Consider the following 22,279-nt stretch of genomic DNA (forward strand, 5'->3'; position numbering starts at 1 on the left):
CCGCCGGCCTCACCCTCGCGCGCGGTAGTGGAAGCATCGGGGAAACCTGGCGGGGACCCAGAGCGAGGGCCCCCGGGGCCTGCTCGCTCCAGTCGCCAGCCCACCACTGCCCCCGGGAGGCGCAGCGCGGCGGCCGGCAGGGGGCGCGGCGCCGCGGACGACGCCGGAGGGGCCCCGGAGGCCCCAGCCCGGAGCTGAGCGTTGGGAGGGAGAAGGGCGGGAGTGCAGGGGAGGGGGACGGAGGAGGGCGGCGCGCGGCGGCGCGGAGCCGGGCGCGGGCGCCGGCGCAGGGGCGGGGGCGGGAGCTGGAGCCTGAGCCGGGGGCGGGGCGGGCCGGGGCGGGGCCGGCCGGCGGGCGAGCGGGCGGGCGGCGAGCGCCCGGGGAGCGCGCCCGGGGAGCGCGAAGGGAGGAGCGAGGGGAGCGCGGGCAGCCGCTCGCCCCCGCCCCCGCGCCGCCCGCGCGCAACAGTTCCCCCAAAGTTGCCGCGCGGGAGGCGGGCGCGCCCGGGCGGCCGAGGGGCGGGCAGCGGGTGGGGGACGCGGCGTCGCGGCCGGGTGCGGGCAGGGCCGGCGGGCCGCGGCGGCATGGGCACCCGGCAGACCAAGGGCAGCCTGGCCGAGAGAGCCAGCCCCGGCGCGGCGCCCGGACCCCGCCGCGAACGTCCCGACTTCTGGGCGTCGCTGCTGCTGCGCGCCGGGGACAAGGCGGGGCGCGCGGGCGCCGGCGCGGGGCTGCCCCCTTACCACCGGCGCGTCGGCATGGTCCAGGAGCTGCTGCGGATGGTGCGCCAGGGCCGGCGGGAGGAGGCGGGGACGCTGCTGCAGCACCTGCGCCAGGTGAGCGCGGGGAGGGGGGCGGGGGGCGCGCCGGCACCGGGAGCGCCCCGCCCCTTGCCGAGCAGGCCGGGAGCGCCGAGGGCACCGCCCAGGGCCCCCTCTCGCGGGGATGCCGCGGGTCTGGAGCAGGTGCCTCGGCGCTCCCGCTGAATTTGAGGCCTCGGGGCGGGGCAGAGAAAGGCTGGCCTGGTGAGGCCCGGTTGAAGGGGACCTGTTGGAATAATGTCCCCCTTTCTCTCGTCCACGGGCAGAGAGGGAGGCAAGTCCCAGGGATGGTCGGAGGGAGCAGATGCGGGGAGGGATGCCTAGTCTGGATGCCAGGGCGCTTTTCTTCCTCTCTATCCGCGCTGACTGTCACCAAGGGTCCTTAAGGAATGCGCAGTCGTCAGTTTCCCCAGGGAGAGTCCAAGGGCACAGCCCTGGAACTGGTGAAGTGCCAGTCCCGAGGTCATTTGCCCAACTGGGGAGGCATACTGCGTAGCCGTCGAGATGGGAGACAGCTTTTATCTCCCCTGGCTTACTTCGACAGGTGCTCAGCCAGAAGCCTCTGTTGAACAGTGGAGAGAAGGGAGGGGGGAGCTGGCTTGGTTTCCTTTGTGAGTACCGGGCTGCAGGAACCTGAGGCACTCCGCCTTCAGCCTGTTCCTGTCCCTGTTCCGTTGGCTAGGGACTGACTGCCGATCTGGGCAGTACCCTTTGCTACGGGGCTGCCCTGGGCAGATGCTGTCATCCCCATCCCTGGCTTGTTTTCCTCCTTCACTTTCCTTTGAGGGAGGGGGGCCCCTGGTCCATGGATTTTGTTGAGAGGCAGGAGGGTGCATCTCCTGCATCACCAAACAAGTGGCCCAGCTTTTGGGGGGGGTGACTGAGTCCAGCCCCCATATTCCTCCTCGATTCACCCCAGCAATGGTGGAGTCCACTGCAGACCCGGGAGGGGGGACCTCAGGTGACCTTTCTGAAGTTTCTCTATCACTAATGAAAGAGGCTGTAGGAGCGCTGCCTTCCTTGTAGGGGCTTCCAAAATCTAATCAGACACACATCCCTCCGGGGTTTTGTAGCACCCTTCCCTCTTACCCCCTCCACAGACACACACCTTCTGTATCTGGTGCACTGTTACCGTGGAGTGTGTTCCCAAGGTGTGTGCTGTGTAGGGAGAAGGAAGCAGGGGCTTGGGGACTTGGGAAGACACGGGGCTACTCCTCTTGCCTTCGCTTTTCCAAACAACATCCAGCATGGTGCCTGAGATGCCTCTGGATCACTAGGTTTCTTCTCTGAATTGAATCATTAAAGAAAGATGACATTATGCAGGACATAACTTCAGCAGGCGTGTATTTCTCTGTCTTTTGAAAATGGGAAACCAGCGGATGGCTTCTCCGGAAACTCTGTTGCTTTCAGACAGAATGATGGATTTTCCAGACCATCCTGTCCCATGGAGTACAGACAGTCAGAAGGTTCTACTACTGATCATGTGCTTTTCCCCCAGCACTGGGGTGGGTGCTTCAGGGGGTACAGAGGAGCAGAGAGGGCTGACAGGTAGGGGTCAAGACAAACCCCACTTCAAGGGTAAAAGAACAAAGTCGAGCCAGCGCTCTACAGGGCCATTTGCATAGGGCCCACAGGCATTGGGCTCCTCCAGTCCCTCTGAAACTGAGAGTGATTCCACATCCAGAGGCTGAACCACTCCCTGGTTTTTGGAGAGTAGGTGAGTTCCTGTGGCCTTACGGGGTCCTTGAGACAGGGAACATTTCCTGGGAATTGTTAGTCTTGTCTGTGGCCTGACACCCTTCTTAGTGGCAGGACTGGGAGGGCTGATGGGGGGCAAGATGGGGTTAATCAGACTTGCCCCTTTTCTGTGAAAGGAGCAGGATAACTTGCCTTCCTGCTCCTATGTCAGGCTCCCTTAGCCTCTGGCTTGTGGCTGAGGTCTGGGGTCTGTCCGGAATCAGTGATGGGCCTCCCCCAGGGGCATGGAGAGCTACCCTATTGCCAAGAACATACAGATCAGAGCTCTTCCCAGAGATGGTCATGGCCCCTGAGCAGTGTGAGAGGGGAGCCCCCGGGGTCCAAATGGCTATGAGAGACACACACAGGCCATGTTCTAGGACCCTGAGGCTCTTCAGAGGAATGTCACACTGGATCTGTGCAAGAAGTGGCTTTTTCTCCCAAATTGTTTCCTTTCCAGTTTGCTCCTCTAGTCTGGAGGTGGTGATGTGATGTTCAGAAAGGGAATGAGCAGCCACTGAGAGACAGGAAGACATCCCGGGCCTCACCAGGGATTGGCTCAGCCCCTCATGGCAAGTGTAGATGAACGGGAACAGGTAGGGACCCAACAGCAGCCAGGTCGGTCATAGCCCTGCGTTGCTTTTCTGCACAGTGCTTTCTCTTGTGTTTGAAAGCGTGTGTTTGGCTGCTGGGCTTGGGAAGGCCATAGCTCTAGGGCTAGAGGAGATTTGGGATCTTAGATCCCCGTGCTTCTCAGCTTTAAGTCCTTTAAAGTCCTTTAAGTCCATTTGGAGCCCTAAATGAGCTATGGACATTCAGACCATGCACCAGCATGTGTGTACAATCTTACAAGAATTGCAAAGGGCTCACAGACCCCAAGTTCAAGATGTGCTCTGGTCTGGTACCACGATTCTCCCTCTGTGTGACTTGCTACAGGCTTGGGAATGGAAGCAGGGACCTCGGGACCTTGTGTGGCAGTTTGTGGCGGCTGCTGTTGTCACTCGCTTCCGAGTGCCCCCAACCTTCGCCTCTGAGGTCTGGAGGGTGGTTTCCCTGATTGGAGACTCTCGGATTAGTCTGTGCTCATCACTTGCTGGAAAGGTATCAGGAGGCTTTACCTAGTGCTAACTGAGCTGTGGCCAGGGGTTCAGGCAGAATGCCAGGAAGCGATCCCTCCTTCTGCAGGAGCTGTGTAATTGTGAGAAGAGTTGGGGCCCAAGGCAGCTTGCCTTCCAGTCCTTAGTCAGCTATGACCTTGGACCCAGCAGATAACCTCCTGAGTTCTGTTTCCTGATTTCCCAAAGAATGCTGGGGGACTGAGCAGAGCAGATGGTACCAAGAATGTGCAGTGGAGTTAGCTCTACAAATACAGATACATTCTCATGGCCATGATAAGAAACAAGAGACCCCGCCCCTCTTTGGGGCCGGCCAGGCTACAGGCAGGGTCTTGGCATCCTCTCTCAGGCCAGGGCCAGGGAGTTTCTGGATCTAGTCGACCTGGCTGGGGCTCCATCTGGATCAAAAGTTCAGGGCACATTCAGAAATAGTCTGTCTCAGGGAACGCATGGGGGCCAAAGGAGCCAGCTGTGGGTAGAGGGAGCCATTTCTTTCCCCATCCCTGGGCTTCATTCCTGTGGGCCTGACCCTTCCCCCAGATGCTTCTCCCTAAGCCTTGGGCTCAGGCCTGCCAGCTTTAAGGAGCCCTGGGAAAGAAGTGCCTTCAGGCATGGAGACAGGGCAAATGCCAGGCTGTGTGGGGGATGGGCTGCCCCCTCTTCAGCCCAGCAGCCTTTCTGAGGCACACAGATAGCAGACTAGGTTGTTGGCTAGCTTCGTGGGACGCTAGAATAAGAGGTCAGTCTCCCCAGGATATACCAGGCTGAAATGACCCACCACCTCTTGTGCACCTGCCTCCCTGCTTCCCAGAAGGAGGGTCTGATTATGTCAGTTTACTGCCATTCAGTATGGCACAGCCTTGCTGGGCAGAGCTCTTCCAGGGTTGGTCTGTCCAGTCCCACCCAGTGACATGGCTTGGGCCTGGAACCCTGGTTCAGTCTGCTGGTTTCACTCTCTACCTGAGGGAATGAGCCATATCAGCTACTGCAAAAAAAAAAAAAAAAAAAGAACCCCCACCAGGGCCTAGGATGACTTGCTTCCCAGGGGTACTGAATAGTGGACAAGCACTTAGAAGCTCCGGAGGGACCTGGACATTGGATGGGTGTTTCTTTCTTAAAGTCAGAAAGATGAACAGAATGGCCTTGAAGGTCGCCTTTTTCCTCTGACACCCCACCTAAGAAAATCTCTTTCAGTGAGCCGCTTGGAAGGCCACCAGACACCAAACAGGGAGGGCCCTCGCACCCTTGGCCTTGACCTGATTCTTCCCTGACCTGCAACGCCTTTCCCCGTTTCCAGTGAATGCCCCTTGCCTCTCCGAGGCAGCTTCCGTGTCAGCCCTTGGCTCTGAGAGTCACTTGCCCTTTAGGTCCCACGGCACTGGGGAGCAGTTAATCTTCTGCATAGAGTTTTTCACCTGACATAGATTTTGTTGGTCAGACCAAGTTACATGCTTCCCGAGTGTGGAGACCCCACCATCACCGTTGTCCCTGGCATGGTATTGAGCAGGCCTGTGACATTCTTTCATCAGTCTGTGCAGCGTGAAGCTATGCATCGCCACCCCCTCCCCCCATCACCGTGTGTTCTGGAAAATCTCTTGAATCCCCAGCCACAGCTGGACATCTGCAGGCTTATCCACTAGGCGCATCCGTATGGTCACGAGATCCCACACGTTTGCCTTCCGTGTGGCTGGATGTCCGGGAGCGGTGTCGTGTCCTCGGGGCCTGGCTGTTCCTGACAGCCTGCCAGGTGGTGGTGTTCTTGGAGAGAGGAGCGGCCCGGTGCCCAGGCCTCCGTGGGCGCCACAGGGATCCCATCCACAGGTGCAGTCCGGAGCCTCTGCTGAGGTTTTGTGGGAGGGGAGCCGAGCCGGCAGGGAGAGCCCGGCCTCCCTGTTCCTGATCAGCTGCTTGTGCTGAATCATGTTCCGTTTGTCCACAAAAGAGAAACCTTCCTTTTTAAAATCCACTGCTCTCCGACTGGGCCGGGCGTGGGCATTTCCAGTTTATAAAGATGCAGAAGGAATCCTGGACGGGCTCTGCTGGTTTACCAGCCCGGAGACGCGGCAGCCTCGGTCTGGCCAGCCACCACGGCCCGGCGAGGAGCTGGGCAAGAAAGCTCCTCCTTTCTGGAACAAGTGCTTGTCTCCTCAGAGATAACCAGCCTCTGCTTTGCTCTTTGTCTTCAGGGCTCCCAAAATACCCTGGGGTCCGTCCACGGACTCCCCTCCTTGGGGCACGGTGCCCCACCCTCGCTTCCCCGATGCCGTTTCATCTCCCTGCACTGTTTCCTGGGGCAGATCCCATAGATCCCTTACTGGGCATGGTGGGGTTTCAAGAAATCCTCATGGAATGGATTTTAAACTTCTTTTCAGGCACACTCCCCTGCAGGCCGCTGCCCCTGGAACTCTCTCAGGAGCCAGCGTGGTCTGGCTCAGACTTCTGGAGTGTTTCCACTCCAAGCATGGGGCCAGGTTATCCTTCCAGCAGCCCACAGAGCTGACCGTGCCACTGCCCCCCCTCCTATTCCCAAGCTGCCAGCAGCTCCTCTGTCCCCACCCCGCACTCCTCCTGTATCTGAGGGCCACCTTGCAAAAGAGTCACCAGGGTGATGAGGGTCTTTCTCTGGCTTCCCCACCAGGATACGCAAGAGGTGGGGTCATCGACTGAGGAGATCCCCTCCTTCAAGTGGGGATCTCCGCCAGCCATCTGCCCCCTCTTTCCCTCCAAGAGCAGCGCTGTGGGGGACCCGTGAGAAAAATGACACACACTGCCATGTGCTGCATGCCCCCGCCCTGGCTGGCTGTACCAGAGCCTCATTCATTAGGAGAAACTGAAGGGGTGGGAGAGGAGCCCAGCTGTCCAAAATAGACAGTCACGGTGTCTTGGGCTCACTGTCACTAGAAGAGCTGGCTGTCTTGATGAGAACGGTGACCTTGGCACAGGGAACGGGGGGGGGGGGCTCCTTACCATGCCTGTTCTACTCCTCACCCCGCCCACCAGCCCTGAGCAGTGCCCACGTGGCTCTCCGGGAGCATTTCCCAGCTTTTTTTTTTTTTTTTTTTAACTTTTATTAGTTCCAACTCCTGGCTGCTGTAGCCATATGGAGTTCTGCTGACGGCTGCTGCTCAAAGCAATGTGGCATTTTGATGTTTCTAACTTTATCTTAAGCAGCATAGACGCCAGAGTCCCGCTGGGAGGGTAAGGAGGTGTGTCAGAGCACAGAGCCTGCAGAGGTGGCCTCACTTGGGGTCTGGGGTCAGTGCCCACCTCCAGGCTGTCCCCTGCCCCTGCTCAGACCTCTGCATCCATCCCTCACTTCGGTTTCTCTTTGTGCTCATGCATTTCTCTCCGTGTCCTCAGGGCGAAGAAGCAGGCTCTTTGCCTCTTGTTCGTACGCCTGCCCTGGTCAACTTCCTTCTGCAGCACACCCCCAGCCTCCACGGCCAGAGGCCGGAAGGGGCTGGTGGAGGTCAGGTCGGGATAGGGGACCTGCTCATTTCAGTCATCCACTGGGTGCTCCGGTCCCTTGAGCCAGAGGTCAGGCAGTTGGAGACGCCCCTCCTATGTGCATGTTGCTTTCTAGTCCATAAAGCATTTTCCCCATGTTTATTTTGCTCCTTGAATAGTCTTGGCAGGTTGGAAGGATATTGCTTACAGTAAAGAAAAAAAAAGCCTTTTTTTTTTTTTAATATTATGAAAGCACTGAATAATCATTGTAGCAAAAGATGAAAAGGCAGATGAGCAAAAAAGAAGACCGCGGGAATTAATTCATCTCTTCTACAATCGCATGCCTGTGCCTCCAGACCCTGCACAGGAGAAGCAGCAGACAACCAAACCGCAGGCATGATGTTTCCCCATAGCACTTGGAGGGGTAATGAGGACCAATGAAGAAGACCCAAGAGGCAGAACCTAGGGCAGTCACTTTAGCGTGGCCCAGAGGAAGGGGTCTGTGGGGGGTGGGGGGGGCACCTTCACTTGCAACCAGGAGCCCTCCTTTCTGGTCCCAGCTCAGACCTTACCTGCCCAGCTCCTTCCTTTCTTTGGACTGAACACCCCCACCCACAGAAGGAAGAGGTGTTTGGGGAGGTCTGTCTGCCACCACTCAGGTTCTGCCAGGTTCCCGCGGTGTCCGAAGGACCCACTCATTCCCGTCTGTGGTCACTTTATTTCTTCCAGGCCCAGAGCCAGGTGAACATTCACGCCCTGAGGTCACTCCCTTGTCTCCAACCCGGGACACAGGGAGGGGCTTCTAGAGGGAAACAGACCCCTGGGGCTTTGGGGTCAACCTGACACCCCCACCCCCCACCCCTGCCCTGCCACGCTGGCCACCGCAGAGGCCAGCCTGTCATGCATGCAACAGTCCGAGCTGACCCAGCCCACCTTTGACAGAGGAGAGTAGTCACACAGCATGGGGGGCAGAGGCCAGAAGGGGGGACCTGCAGACCTTCACGTAGCCGGGCAGCAGTCTGTGAGTGAAGACCAGTTTGACAGGGGCCTATGTTGTCCAGTGTTGTGCTGTAAGCCCAGGGTGTCACAAAGGAGAGCAAGGCCAGTCCCCAGGCCTGGCCACGCCCTGCTGGGACCTGCTGCCTGTGGGACTCATTCAGGCTTCCCCTCCCCCCGCCACCTCCTCTGCCCCAGGAGACTGCTTGGGCCCCCCTCACATTGGCCTCTCCTCCCTCCCTCCAGTAGGCCCCTTCCTTGGTGCCTCTCTGCCGCCCCCAGAGACCCAGACTCCCAGCCCAGGCAGAGCTGGGGGGCCTTGTCCTCGGGGCAGGACCCCTGCCCAGCACCTTCTGCAACCTGGGCGCACTAGTTGGTCTCACCCAGCAGACCCTCCCTTCTGAGCATCGACGGGGTGCATGGTCCCCGGACGAAGTGGGAAAAGTTGGGTCAGCCACGGTGCTCGTTTTTTAGAGGAATCAGAGGAGCCTTGGTCCCGGGGATGGTGGCAAGTGAGAGTAGAGCCGGCTATAGCCAGTCAGAGGCTCACTCTGCCGCTGACTCTGGCCACAGATGGAGGGAGGCTGGGCTGGGCAGAGAGCCAAGGAGTGGCTGCAGGGAATGGCAGTGGGGATACCCAGAGGGGTAGGCACACAGCACGCAATGGCCGCTGTGCAAAGCCGTTGCTCCCACGGGGCTCCTAAGTGGACGCCAGCACCGAGCCTGGAAGCAGCAGAGAGCCCACCCTCCCCATCTGCCCATTTCCCAGTTGGGGCTTTGCTTCACCTGCCCTGAGCGAACCCTCCCAGCAGCCCTGATGCTTAGGTCTGTCCCCCCCCACACACACACCCCGTGCCCTCAGCCTAGGTTCCCCAAGAGCACACCGGGGAGCTCCAGGTCTCCCGGGCCTCTGGGTCTCTCTGCACCCCTCCAGACACCCCACCTCCCCAGGAAGGGCCGTCCAGGGAGGCTTGCAGGACACCGCCGTCCCACTGAGGGCCACCAGGCAAGGGCTAGGACCCCCAGGGAAGGCCTCCCCACGCAGGCGTACCACCCAGCTGCAGGGAGCCCGGATGCAGAGCCTGGGAAAACAGCTGTCTGTGAGCAACCCCCTCCCCCTGCCTCCATCGCCCTGCTGCTCCTAGTTCCGTCCATGCTGTCACCGCTTCCTGGCGAGGCCGGCTCAGGCCCCGCAGAGAGGTAGGAGCCGGGCAGGATTCCCTCCCACGGCACTGGGGACCGACATACAGGGAGACCCCACCCTGGGCATCACCCTGGATGTCTGGCCGGGCACACACCATACCGCAGCCAGCCGGGCCCAGCACGCCTGGCAGGGCCACTCCCTCCTCCGCCGTGCCCACCATGGGGAGGGTGGTCTGTGGTCAGCTAGGTGGCCCCAGAGAAAGAACGTGTCTTTGTGATTTTCGCTCCTGGTAAATGGTCAGCCTGGAACTGTCCACCCCGCTGTCCTGGAGGCCTGCGCACATAGCTCAGGTACAGGGCCAGGGCCCGCATCCCTCTGCTGAACACCAGACTGCCTTGCCCTGCCCTGCCCAGCCCGGTCCTGTCCTTTCTGACAGTGTCACCAGCCACTAACCGCCTAACTCTGCTCCCTCCTCACCCTCAGACCCCGCTCAGGCCTGCCACCCTGAGAGCTGTCCTTCTTTGCACCTGCCAGGACCCAGGTGTTGAAGATTGAAACTCCAGGACCCTAGAGTAAACGCAGCAGGACTCTGGTGTATTTACCGAGATTGGTTTATAATCTCTTACTTAGGGCTCCTGATGGGCTTCCTGTGGGACTGTCACTTTCTTCCCGGGTAGGTAAGAGAGTGAGAGAAAGCAGAAGCTCCAGGGAAAGAAGTGAGGGAGCGGCACCGGGTGCTTCACCCTGGCCTTCTGATGGGCCAAATTGACCATCTTGCCTATTGTGGTCCCATTGGCTCACTCCTGGCTGTGATCCTGGGTCCCAGCCACTAGAGAACAGGAAGGGCTGGGGTTTGAATGTCCTTAGAGAACCAAAGGACTTGGATCTGTCCCTTGGTTCCTCCGCAGAGGAATTGGACAGAGAGAAGGGGGTTCCTGTGGTTCCTCTGTTCCCTGGCAGCCTTGGGAAACCAAGGACTTTGGTGTGGAGGCCATTCAGTGAATCCAGGTGACCCAAGGATGCCTCATCATCTTGGCGTCTTTCAGTGAGATGTAGGGCGTCTCCTTGCCCATACAGTTCCTTTGTAAGAGACAGAGGACACCCCCTGGTCGACAGAGCCAGAGTCAGATTTTGGTGAGTTCAGTTCCACACAGACGCCTTTGTGCAGTACACGCCCTGCACAGTTGTACTTGGCAGCCTTGGCAAAAGGGAACAAAATTTCAGACTTTATCAGCTGAGGCCAGTCAGGAGCCTCCTCCCTTGCCCACTCATCTCCTCAAAACCGCCTTCCCAAATCACCTAAGGCAAGGAGTGGTAATGTGTCAGCCACCACGTGATTTCTGACTCTGAGCCAGATGCTCGGTCTCTTCTTCCTAAATTGGAGAGTTAGAGCAGCTGGGCATCTTCTGTAAGGTTCTGGCTCAGCACTCCTGCCTCTCAAAGGGGGTCAGACAAAATCAAAAGCATCCCGAGCAGGTCTGGAGCCAGACCCAGTCAGGAGCACCAACAGAGAAGCAGGAGAAACGTGGTGTCCTTCCTGGCTGGGCTCCCATGGGCTGCGGCCCCTCCTGTGTCCCCGGAATCCAGGAATTCCCCTCCAGTTTCCCAGACTGTTTCCATTCCCGCCTCCACTAGTTCTAGGGGAAATAAGGTCTGGATGCTTCCTATCCCCTGTAAATACCCTCCACATCTCCCCATGAAATAATTCCATCCGATGTAGTTTTCCTAGATGTGCTGGTGTTTGGAACTTTTTATTATTCTCAGCTGCAGACTTGTATTTTCCACTTCCTTCTGGAGTTGTGGAGTTTTGTGGTGGAAACACTTTGAGGCAAGATCCTTGCCTTGGGGTTTTCCAGACTGCTGGTGGCCCAGAGACCCTCAGGAGTGTGGAGGGCTACAGTTCTTGGATATAGAAACTGGACACAAAAGAGGTTATGGGACACCTGAGTGGCTCAGTCAGTTAAGCGTCTGCCTTGGGCTCAGGTCACTGTCCTGGGATCCTCAGATCTTGGGATCACCCGCATCAGGGTCCCTGCTTCCCTCTGCCCCTCCCCCTGCTCATGCTCTCTCTGACAAATAAATAAATAAAATCTTAAAAAATATATATATTTTATTTATTTATTTGTCAGAAATCACAAGTAGGCAGAGAGTCAGGCAGGGGGCGGGGGGAAGCAGGCTTCCCGCTGAGCAGAGAGCCCGACGCGGGACTGGATTCCAGGACCCTGAGATCATGACCTGAGCCGAAGGCAGCAGCCCAACCCACTGAGCCACCCAGGCGCCCCATAAATAAAATCTTTTTTAAAAAAATGGTTCCAAGATTCCTATTCCAAGAATTCCCATCTCTCCGGAATTCACCTGCTGGTAGAGAATCCATCACGCTGAGCGAGTAGAACAGACATGTTTCTCGTATATGACGCATCTCAAAGAGAGGCTGGTGCATGAGCAAGGACCCAGAAGCAGGCACTCTGGAGGGGAGGAGGAGAGGGCCATGCCCATAAAGGGGAGGGGTGTTGGGATGGAAATGAGAAACTGTTCCAGAAACTAACAAGTGCTGGCGGCGGTTGCCTGGGTGGCTCAGTCAGTTAAGCGTCTGCCTTCAGCTCAGGTTGTGATCCCAGGGTCCTGGGATTGATTCCGCAGGAGCTCCCTGCTTAGCGGGGAGTCTGCTTCTCCCTCTCTTCCCTGCTCATGCTCTTTCTCTCTCTCAAATAAATAAAATCTTTTAAAAAGTGAAATAAAATAAAAAATAAGAGGCCAGCTAGGAAGCCGAGAGGAGCAAGGGCGGTGGGTTGGGCACAATCCTCCCAGGAGCCCTGCACGGGCCATGCTCTGGAGGCAGGAGGGCCACCAAGGGAATTCCTGTGGGCCGAATGCAGGGATGCCAGGATGGAAAGAGAGGCCCGGTCCCTCCTTGCTGGAGAGCTCCAAGCCTTCGCTGGGCCTGCGGCTCTGGCCCTCCCACCCCTACCCACACCCCTGCCTCTCATGGTCCCAGGAAGCTGTGGACAGACTCAATGGCCTCCCAGAAACCAGGCCAAGGCCCCCTTTCCTTTGCAGCCTCTGAGTCCCTCAGACGGATTCCTTCTTGCTGCGGCTGGTTGTGGCCCTGTTCCTTGCGTCCACAGGGAGAACGAGGCCCTGAGGTGCAGGGCCTGAGGATGGGGAAGATTCTAGCAGGCTGGGGACCCTCAGAGAGCACAGCTGGACTCCCTCCCCAGGCCAGCATCTGCCCTCTCTGCCAGGAGAATGACATGAGGCTCCTTAGTTTCAGGTCATCGAAGTCACTGATTCTGCATGGAAGGTTCTCGGGGGAACTGGCTGATCGTGTAGGTGCAGATGAGGCCTCACACTGGACCCTGGACCCTGGGGGATCTCCTCCTCCTCCCCTTTCTACACCACTTCCTGCTCAGAGCTGGGAATGAGCTGGATTCAGGCTGGATCCCTTCTCCAGCGTGACTCATCTCTGCTCCCCCTGATTCTTGGAGGCTTTGCCTGGGCCTTGGCTCTGACCTAGAGATTTAAAGTGGTAAAGACCATCAGTTGGTTGTGATGGTTCCTTTTCTGTCAGCGTGGCTGGGCCATGGTACCCAGCGTTGGTGAAACACCAGTCTAGATGTCACTGCTAATGGATTTTTAGATGAGATTAACATTGAGATCAGTAGACTTTTTTTTTTTTTTTTATTTGACAGAGAGAAATCACAAGTAGATGGAGAGGCAGGTAGAGAGAGAGGAAGGGAAGCAGGCTCCCTGCTGAGCAGAGAGCCCAATGCGGGACTCGATCCCAGGACCCTGAGATCATGACCTGAGCCGAAGGCAGCGGCTTAACCCACTGAGCCACCCAGGCGCCCGAGATCAGTAGACTTTGAGTAAGGCAGGTGGCCCTCCGCAATGTGGGTGGGCCTTGTCCAATCAGTTGAAGACCTTGAAAGACAAGGTGGGAAGGAATTCTGCCTCCAGATTGCCTTCAGACTCAAGACAGCGACACCAGCTGTTTCCTGGGTCCTCAGTGGGCCAGCCTACCCTATAGACTTCAGATTTGCCAGATCCCACAATCACAGGAAGCAATTCCTTATCTCTTTCTCCTTATCTCTCTCTTACACATGTACACACACACACCCTACTGGTTCTATTTCTCGGGAAAATCCTGACTAATACCCTTGTTCTCTACGGGTTGGTGGCTAAAGAGAAGGAGTTAGAAACCTCGGGGGACTCTAGGGCCCTCCCGTCCCTGCTACTCGCTCACTATATGAGAAAACCCTCCAGTCCTCAGCTTCTCACTCTGAGAAATGGGCTGTTTCTGTGAAGTATGTCCTACTTGGAAAGCAGGATGGTAGGAGCCAGAAAGAGGGTCTGAGTCGTTCCTCCATCCACCTCTTTGTCATTACCTACAGTTCCTTTGACAATGGACCAGAACCTTCATCTAAAAAACAGACAAAATTTATCACAGAGAGGGACAAAAGCATTCACCAGAAAGCATAAACAACTCACACAGACTGTTTCCCAAGCAGAGAGATCAGGAGGCCGCTGGGACTGATGAGAAAGTGCTGAGAATTCTGGAATGTAGAAAAGCCAGGGGCCCTCGGGGACCCTCTGGCCCCAGGCTTCCTGCAGAATCCCAGTCCCACAAGATGTGGGGAAGTGGGGAGGGGCTCAGAAACGAAGTTTGGGAATTAGTGCAAATACCGCCCCCCTTTCAGAGAGTCATAAAGCACAGTAGCACACACGTCCTCGCACAGGAGAAAGGAAATGGTTATTTGTTGAATTCCTGGTGTTCCAAACCTCTGGGGGCCAAGGCCCCCTTCCGCTCTCTCCTATTTTCTGCTCACTTTTCAAGAAGAATGAGCTGGTGCAATCCTCATTTGTAGGTGAGCTTGCTTCCTGGGCGAGGGGATGACTTGCCCGGAACCATAGTGACTTAGGGTCTAACCCAGGACAGGGATCTGGGGTGTCTCCTTTCCCACCCTGAGAAGAATCTAGATGGCGATTTGACCAGACGGGGGGCAGACCAAACCCTCCTCAGGCCTGCTACACCTCCCATCTGACTATATTTTTCTAAAGAAAAATTACCTTTTCTTTGTGGGGGGGGGGATCATATTTATTTAGAGAGAGTGTATGTGAGCTGGGGGACAGACGGACAGAGAGAGAGGGAAGCCGACCCCCCGCTGAGCACTGAGTTTGATCTCACGACCCCAAGATCATGACCTGAGCTGAAACCAAGAGTCAGATGCTTAACCCACTGAGCCCCCCAGGAGCCCCCAGAAAAAGTATCCTTTTGATATTTATGTGTTGCTACTGCTGTTGCTTGGATTTTAATTAAATTACACTTGGTCACAGCCGGGCATCTGTTTCCAGGGTCTGTTTCATGCTAAGAGTGTCATTTTGAAAGACTTCAAAGTTCAAACGCAAACAACACACATCCGCAAAGGCCCTTGCCAGGCAAAGGGACCGCCCAGCCCATGCACCCTGGTGGGGAGGGCACGGGTCAAGGTTGAGGAGGGCTAGCTGGCCAGGATTCAGGACTTCAAAACCCTGCAGGGACCAAGTGGCCTGCCCAGGAGGAATAGGAAAGTCACCAGCCACCCCTGGAGAGACCAGAGAACCCCACTCCTGGCCCCTCATCCCTCAGCCAGGCAGGCACATTGGGCATGGAGGGTACATGCTCACACATACACACACACACACACCACGTACATACCACACACATATAAGCACACACAGACACACATAAATCTGTAAATGTATACACACATTCTACATGCATGTACATCTACACTCATATGCATATATACAAACATACACACAGACTACTTGTGGGTGCTTGGGTTTCTCAATTACTCTCTCTCTCTCTCTCTCTCTCTCTCTATATATATATATATGATTTTATTTATTTGACAGATATCACAAGTAGGCAGAAAGGCAGGCAGAGAGAGAGGGGTGGGGGAAGCAGGCTCCCTGCCGAGCAGAGAGCCCAATGTGGGGCTCAATCCCAGGACTCTGGGATCATGACCAGGGCTGAAGGCAGAGGCTTTAACCCACTGAGCCACTTAGGCACCCCTACTACATAATATTTTGACGTGGTAATCTTAAAGCCTACCATTTCACTACGATTTTATGTTAACTTACAAATACCATTATTCTGGGGCACCTGGGTGGCTCAGTGGGTTAAAGCCTCTGTCTTCGGCTCAGGTCATGGTCCCAGGGTCCTCGGATCGAGCCCCGCATCAGGCCCTCTGCTCAGCAGGGAGCCTGCTTTCCTCCCTCTCTCTCTGCCTGGCTCTCTGCCTACTTGTGATCTCTGTCAAATAAATAAAATCTTTTAGAAAATAAAAAACAAATAAACACCATTATTCTGCTGATCAATCTAGTAGATTTAAACCACTGCATTTAAGGGTGGGGGCTTAGGACTTCAATAACTAAATCTATGTAGATCTATCTTAATGATGTTACTGATTTAACACATCCAGCTTTCTTAAATTTATGATCAGCCTTCCTAAAAAGCAGGACCTTCCCCAAGTTCCTAAACAGTTCTTCAAATTTAACAGATTAAGCCTATGAAGAGAGTGAATATTAAATTCTCTTGAACATTCTGTTTTAAGTAGGCTCCTCGCCCAATGTGGGGCTCGAACTCACAACCCTGAGATCAAGAGTCACAAACTCCACCGACTGAGCAGCCAGGTGCCCCATAGATGGAGTTTTTTGTGTTTGGGTTTTTGTTTTTGAGTAGGCTGTGTATCCAAAGTGGATCTTGAACTCGGTACTCTTGGAACCCTGAGATCAAGAGTAACATGCTCTCCTGACTGAGGCAGTGAGGCATCCATAAACATTTTGAAACTGTCCCAAACTCCTCCAGGTCCTCTCTGAAATCGTAAGCCTAGAGTCCATGACTCAGTAACCCATCCTAAATGGGAATTGCCAGGCTCATCTGTTAGGGACTGTAATGTATCTAAGCCTTCTAAACATTACAAATGTATCCGATACCAGATGTGTATGTGCCTGAGTTTATCTGCACTTGCTTCCTTAGCTCCCGGATTCATTCAACCCTTCCTGGGTTAAGGACACTTTGTTGCTGCAGAACAGTTTTACTCTTGGGAGCCCAGGAGCCCAGGGTCTGGTTGCTGGGGCTGAGACACCTCAAGTGCCACCTGCAGGGGGTGGTCTGACCCTTCCCTCCTTCCCCTCTCGCTCCAGCGTCCTAGCCCTGCCCAGCCCCAAACTCCTCCTCCTCCTCTCTCTTGGATTTGACCTGTTGTTTCACGTATTCTGTCTTTGTAGATTCTATCTGTTGCTTCGGATTCCAAGTTTTTCCCCCATTCTTCCTGTCCTCGGGGCCCTACCTCTTGCAGCTCTTCTGGGTGTCTTCTGGAATGGGACACACTGTCACACCCTAGGCTCCCTGACTCCTGGATCTCACGTCCAGGACAGGTCACGCTAATGATGGGAATCACAGGGGGCCAGAGGGAAGATTGTTTCGTGGCTACCTTCCCGACTAGCATGGAAATCCTGCTACAGCAGCGCTGAGTGATTATCTCTCTGCTGCTTACATACCTCCAGTGACTGTGAGCTCACATTTGTGTTTTTAAAAAATTATTATGGTAAAGTATACATAACATAAAATTCACCATTTTCAGGGTGCCTGGCTGGCTCAGTCGCTGGAACATACAACTCTTGGCCTTGTCGTGGTGGGTTTGAGCCCCATGTTGGATGTAGAAGTGACTTAGAATAAAGTCTTTTTAAAAAAATCACTATTTTGGGGCGCCTGGGTGGCTCAGTGGGTTAAAGCCTCTGCCTTCAGCTTGGGTCATGATCCCAGGGTGCTGGGATCGAGCCCCACATCGGGCTCTCTGCTCGACGGGGAGCCTGCTTTATCCTCTCTCTCTGCCTGCCTGTGATCTCCATCTGTCAAATAAATAAATAAAACCTTTCAAAAAAAATTAAAAATCACTATTTTTAAAAGATCTTTCTCACATGGAGCGAGGCATCATCCCTCTCTAGGTGGTCCTACAGGGAGCATCTCTGACCAGCCAGGCCCACCTTGGGGAGCAGATGGCTAAGGAGAGTGTGTCGGGGATACATGCGCCCAGAGAGGACCCAGGCCTGGTAAGAAACAGGAAGTAGATTTCTGAGGACAGTCAGTGGTCCTGGGTTGTGCACAGCTGCAGGGCTGGATGAGGGGAGGGGTCCCAGCCCACTTGCCCTCCTTGGTGCATCTACTGGGGAAAAAATGCCTCCTCTGTTTTCATTGGGCGTGTATTAGTTTCCCGGGGCTGCTGTAACAAAGGATCACCAACTTGGTGGCTTAGAACAACAGAGACTGATTCTCTCACAGTTCTGAAGGGCAGAAGTCCAGCGTTGGTCAAGGCGTTGGCAGGGCCGGGCTCCCCCCAGAGGCTGTAGACGTGATTTCATGGTTTCCCTCTTCCAACCCCTAGCGGTTAGGAATGCTTCGCTCCAGTCTCTGCCTCTGCCTTCCTGTCACCTTCTTCTCTGTGACTCTTAGAAGGACACCTGTCGTTGGATTTAGGGCCACCCTGGATAACCCAGGCTGATCCTATCTTGAGACCCGCGACTTAACCTGGTCGGCAAAAGCCCTTTTTACAACCAAGCTAGCATTCACAGGCAGCAGGGCCCAGGAATGTGGATGTGTCTTCAGGGACCCACCGTTGGCCCTGTCCATCCGCCATCTCTTTCTCACACTCGGTGTGGACACCCACCCCAGGGGCCCCCTCCATCTCCTGGGGGCGCTTTTTTAAAATTTTCTTCTTATTATTATTTATTTGACAGAGATCAAAAGGTGGCAGAGAGGCAGGCAGAGAGAAAGGAGGAAGCGGGTTCCCTGCTGAGCAGAGAGCCCGCCGCTGTGGGGCTCGATCCCAGGACCCCGAGATCATGACCCGAGCTGAAGGCAGAGGCTTTAACCCACTGAGCCACCCAGGCACCCCCCCTTAAAATGGGGTGCTTTTAAGACCCCTTCCTGCTTCCTCCTCAATTCTTGTCTTCCCTGAGCCAGCAGGTACCTGGAGTCTGCACCAGGGCCCCATCCCTCCCTCCAGCTCTGGCTCCAGAGACGTTCTGGCTCCTTTCCCTGGAGGCTTCCTGGGGCTGCATTTCCGGGAGGGCACCTGATAGTTCCCTTCCCTCCCCTGGGAATCCCCTGGAAGGCCAGCCAGAATGTCATGGGGTGGGGACAAAAGTTCGGTTCAGCCCGTAAGGCCAGTATTCCCACGACCGTGCCCATCCCCTCCCTCAGGAGAACCTGCCTCTGATGTTCTAGGGAGCCCAGGTCGGGGGTGGTGGGAAGAGGAGCCAGTTCTGCTTCCTGCTTGCCCTCTGGACGCTTATTAATCTCCCTCTGGTGGACTGTGTTTGATTACAACCTCATTAAGCAGCTTTGCACATGCGGACTCTGGTGGTTTCCATATTGAAGCTGTCTACCTTAGCTGGTTAATATTCAGAGCTTGCGACCTTCCTGCTTGCCGGCTCTGTTGCTGCAGACGCTGTGGAATCATGCCTGGAGGGAGAGACCGAGGCGAGCTAATTTCCCGTGGGGCCTTCCTTCTGGGAATGGGTTTAGAACCTCAATTTAAAAGGGAAGGGGGTGGCCGTGGTTTAAAATAGCGAGCGCCTGGCAGCCTCCTGTGCGGCTTCCCCCAGCCTCCCCCTAAAATACCTAAGAAGACCTGCCAAAGAAAAAGAGAGAGAGATGAAAAATGCTGAAAACAGAGACAGGTGGACAGGCTGGAAGGAACTTCCTTTCAGTCTCAGACAGACAGAGCGGCCCCGGCTTCTTGTGATGGATCTGAAGCCTCCTGAAGGAAGGAGGGAAACCCCTTTCTACCTCCGTCTGAAGACTTCATTAATCAGGAAGTCAGGCAAAGTGTCCCTTTGCTACTCAAGTGGTGATTTGGGGGTAGAAAGAGTGGTGCTTACAGCCTTCCCTTGGCACAGCCCTCCCCTGCCTCCAGGAGCCACCAGGGAGCAGGGAGGAGGCGGGGGCGGGGAGGTGGAGGTGGGCGTGGGGAGTATCCCTAACCAAGGTCACAGTCACGTTGGCTCAGTGTCCAAGGCTGGGCTCTGAGCTGGCTTTCTCAGCAAGCCAGAGCCTGAAGAGGTGGAGTGGACTCTTACCCAGGAAGCAGCCCTGGGACAAGGTTCCCAATTCCTGTTCCCGATTCCAATGCATGGGCGCGGTTTACCACCAACAGGCACCAGCACCCGGCCTTAGCCAGGTGCCCTGCCACTCAGCCCCATTCTGACACTGTCTGCCTGGAGAGAGAATCCCCAGATCCAACACGGTGAGGGCTCGGGTCCTACAAGACAGCCCCCCACCCCCACTTCAGATGCCAATTGAAAGTCCAGATTGTCGCCTTTGCTTCTGACCCACAAGCTGTAGGTTCTCCAACCCTCTCCTGGGGTTCGATTAACTTGCTAGCGCCGCTCATAAACTCGGGGAGACAGTGTATTTACTAGATGACCATGTACTACAAAGGATATAACTCAGAACGGCTACATGGAAGGGACTCATAGGGCAGGGGATGGTGGGGGGGCACTGGCAGTTCCAGCCCCCTTCACTAGGTGATCCAGGGGGTTTCCAAAAGCCACCTCGTTAACATGACAGGACACGTCTGTCACTTTCATCACTTATGAAATTTCAGAGGTTTTAAGAGCTCTGTGCCAGAAATGGGGACAAAGGACAAATATGTATTTCTTATTATAAGTCACAGTGTCTCCCACAAGGCAGATGATAGACGTGGATCTTGCTAGATTGTGCCTCCTTCAAGGGTGAGCAAGTGGTGTGTGTGTGGGGGGGGGCTCTGGGTGTAGGGGGAGGCAGTGCGAGCCGAGCCTCGTGCTGTGGAACAGGAGCTCAAGGCCAGGGACAAGGAAGGAAAGCGTGTGACTCTCGATCTCAGGGTTGTGGGTTCAAGCCCCACGCTGGGTGTGGAGATTACTTAGAAACAGAGTCCTTGGGGCGCCTGGGTGGCTCAGTGGGTTAAGCCGCTGCCTTCGGCTCAGGTCATGATCTCAGGGTCCTGGGATCGAGCCCCGCATCGGGCTCTCTGCCAGCGAGGAGCCTGCTATGCCTTCCTCTCTCTCTGCCTGCCTCTCTGACTACTTGTGATCTGTGTCAAATAAATAAATAAAATCTAAAATAAATAAATAAATTAAAAGAATAAATGATAAAATCAGAAGACTCCGGGAGCCAATGTTGATTTTCCTGATAAAAGACAGACTGTGAAAAGGTTTCACGTTTGAAGATGGGAAATGGTGGCAAAAACTTTTAATAACCAAGTGTGATAAAAAAAAAATTAGCCAGATGCACAGGCCCCCTTCTCCCGATGCTGCCTCTTACCTCCAGACGGTGTCTAGGTTTGCCTTCCTGGGTCTTTTCTTTTTTTTTTTTTTTAAATATTTTATTTATTTATTTGACAGAGAGAAATCACAAGTAGATGGAGAGGCAGGCAGAGAGAGAGAGAGAGGGAAGCAGGCTCCCTGCTGAGCAGAGAGCCCGATGCGGGACTCGATCCCAGGACCCTGAGATCATGACCTGAGCCGAAGGCAGTGGCTTAACCCACTGAGCCACCCAGGCGCCCCCCTGGGTCTTTTCTTAAATTGTTACAAAATACGCAAACCATAAACTGTACCATCTTAACCATTTTTACAGGTCAATGTTGGGTGTGTTCACATTATTCTATGATCCGCCTCCAGAGCTTTTGTCATGTTGCAAAGCTGAAACTCCATACCCGGTCAACACAAACTCCCCATTCCTTATCCCCTGAGCCCCTGGGAGCCAACGTCCTACTTTCCGCCTCTGTGAATTTGATGGCTCTTGGAACTTCATATAAGTCCCACTTATTGCGAGGGACTTATTTTACTTAGCACGATGTCTCAAGGTTCATCCAGGGTGTGGCTTATGTGGGATTTCAATTCCCTTTTGCGACCCATTAAGATTCTATTGTATGTGTCAACCACACATTGTACGTGTCAACCCAGTCTGCGGCTGGGTTCTTTCCACCTTTCAGCTGCTGTGAATAGTGCAGCTATGAACAGGTGTGCAGATACTGGCTTGAGTCCCTGCTCTCGGTTCTCTGGGGGAGTATATGGTAATTCTGTTTTTAATTTTTTGAGGAAGTGCCAGACTGTTTTCCGCAGTGACTGCATCCTTTTACATTCTCATCAGCAAGCGGGAGCGGTCCAATTTCCTCCCGTCTTTACTAACACTTGATATTTTCCAGGTGGGGAGGGGGTTGATCTAAGATCCGGATCAGCCAGAGATGTGAAGTTGGTTTGTATCAGGAAGGGAAAGGCTGGGTGCTGAGAGGGTTGGCAGCATGGAGAGGTGACGCTGAAGGGCATTTGGGGGTCGGGGAGAGATTCTGGGAAGGGACTTTTGGAGTTTTGAGGGATATCATGTAGGGATGCCCCTTTGGTGACTTTGAAAGATTGTTATAAAGACAGAAATGGGTTTTTAGGTCCCCCTATTTGCGGAACTGGTGTTTCCAGGAAAGGGACAGTGTGCTGGGGCTGTCCAGGAGAGGCAGCTAGAGGTTGGTGACAAAACCATCCTGTGGACCTGGGGCAGAAAAAAGAAGCTAAAGCCAAGCATCAGCTGGCCTCAGAGTCATCTGGGGCGGCCATGCCAAGGGCAGCCAAGGGATGAGTAGCGACTGAGGCATTATCTAGCCAGATCATCTGCAGGTGTGATTTCATTCCAAAATAGTTTTGGGGACACCTGGGTGGCTCAGTTGATTAAGCTTCTGCCTTCAGCTCAGGTCATGATCCCAGGATCCTGGGATTGAGCCCCGCATCAGGCTCTCTGCTCAGCAGGGAGCCTGCCTCCTCCTCTCTCTCCCTGCCTGCCTCTCTGACTAGTTGCAATCGCTATCAAATAAATAAATAAAATCTTAAAAAAAAAAAAAAAAGTAGGAACAGAAATGGGCTCTTCAGTGGTAGCCCCAATGACCAAGCAGGGGATGGAGCTGATACACTGATAAAGCAAGGAAATTCCCAGTGACCCTCC

The 22,279-nt window shown here is 55.0% G+C and overlaps 1 protein-coding gene across 1 annotated transcript in view; it reads left to right on the forward strand.

Annotated features, from left to right (window-relative positions):
• Positions 1-420: 420 nt before the first annotated feature.
• LRRC75A (leucine rich repeat containing 75A) overlaps positions 421-22,279 on the forward strand; it is a 43,751-nt gene continuing 21,892 nt past the window's right edge. The window contains exon 1 of the mRNA XM_045085408.1: positions 421-837. Within this exon, the coding sequence (XP_044941343.1) occupies positions 586-837 (252 nt within the window). The 5' untranslated portion in view covers positions 421-585. The remainder of the gene's footprint in view (positions 838-22,279) is intronic.

Source organism: Mustela putorius, unplaced genomic scaffold, assembly GCF_011764305.1.
Source record: "Mustela putorius furo isolate JIRA1106 unplaced genomic scaffold, ASM1176430v1.1 tig00000867_pilon_pilon_pilon, whole genome shotgun sequence".
Classification (NCBI taxonomy): domain Eukaryota; kingdom Metazoa; phylum Chordata; class Mammalia; order Carnivora; family Mustelidae; genus Mustela; species Mustela putorius.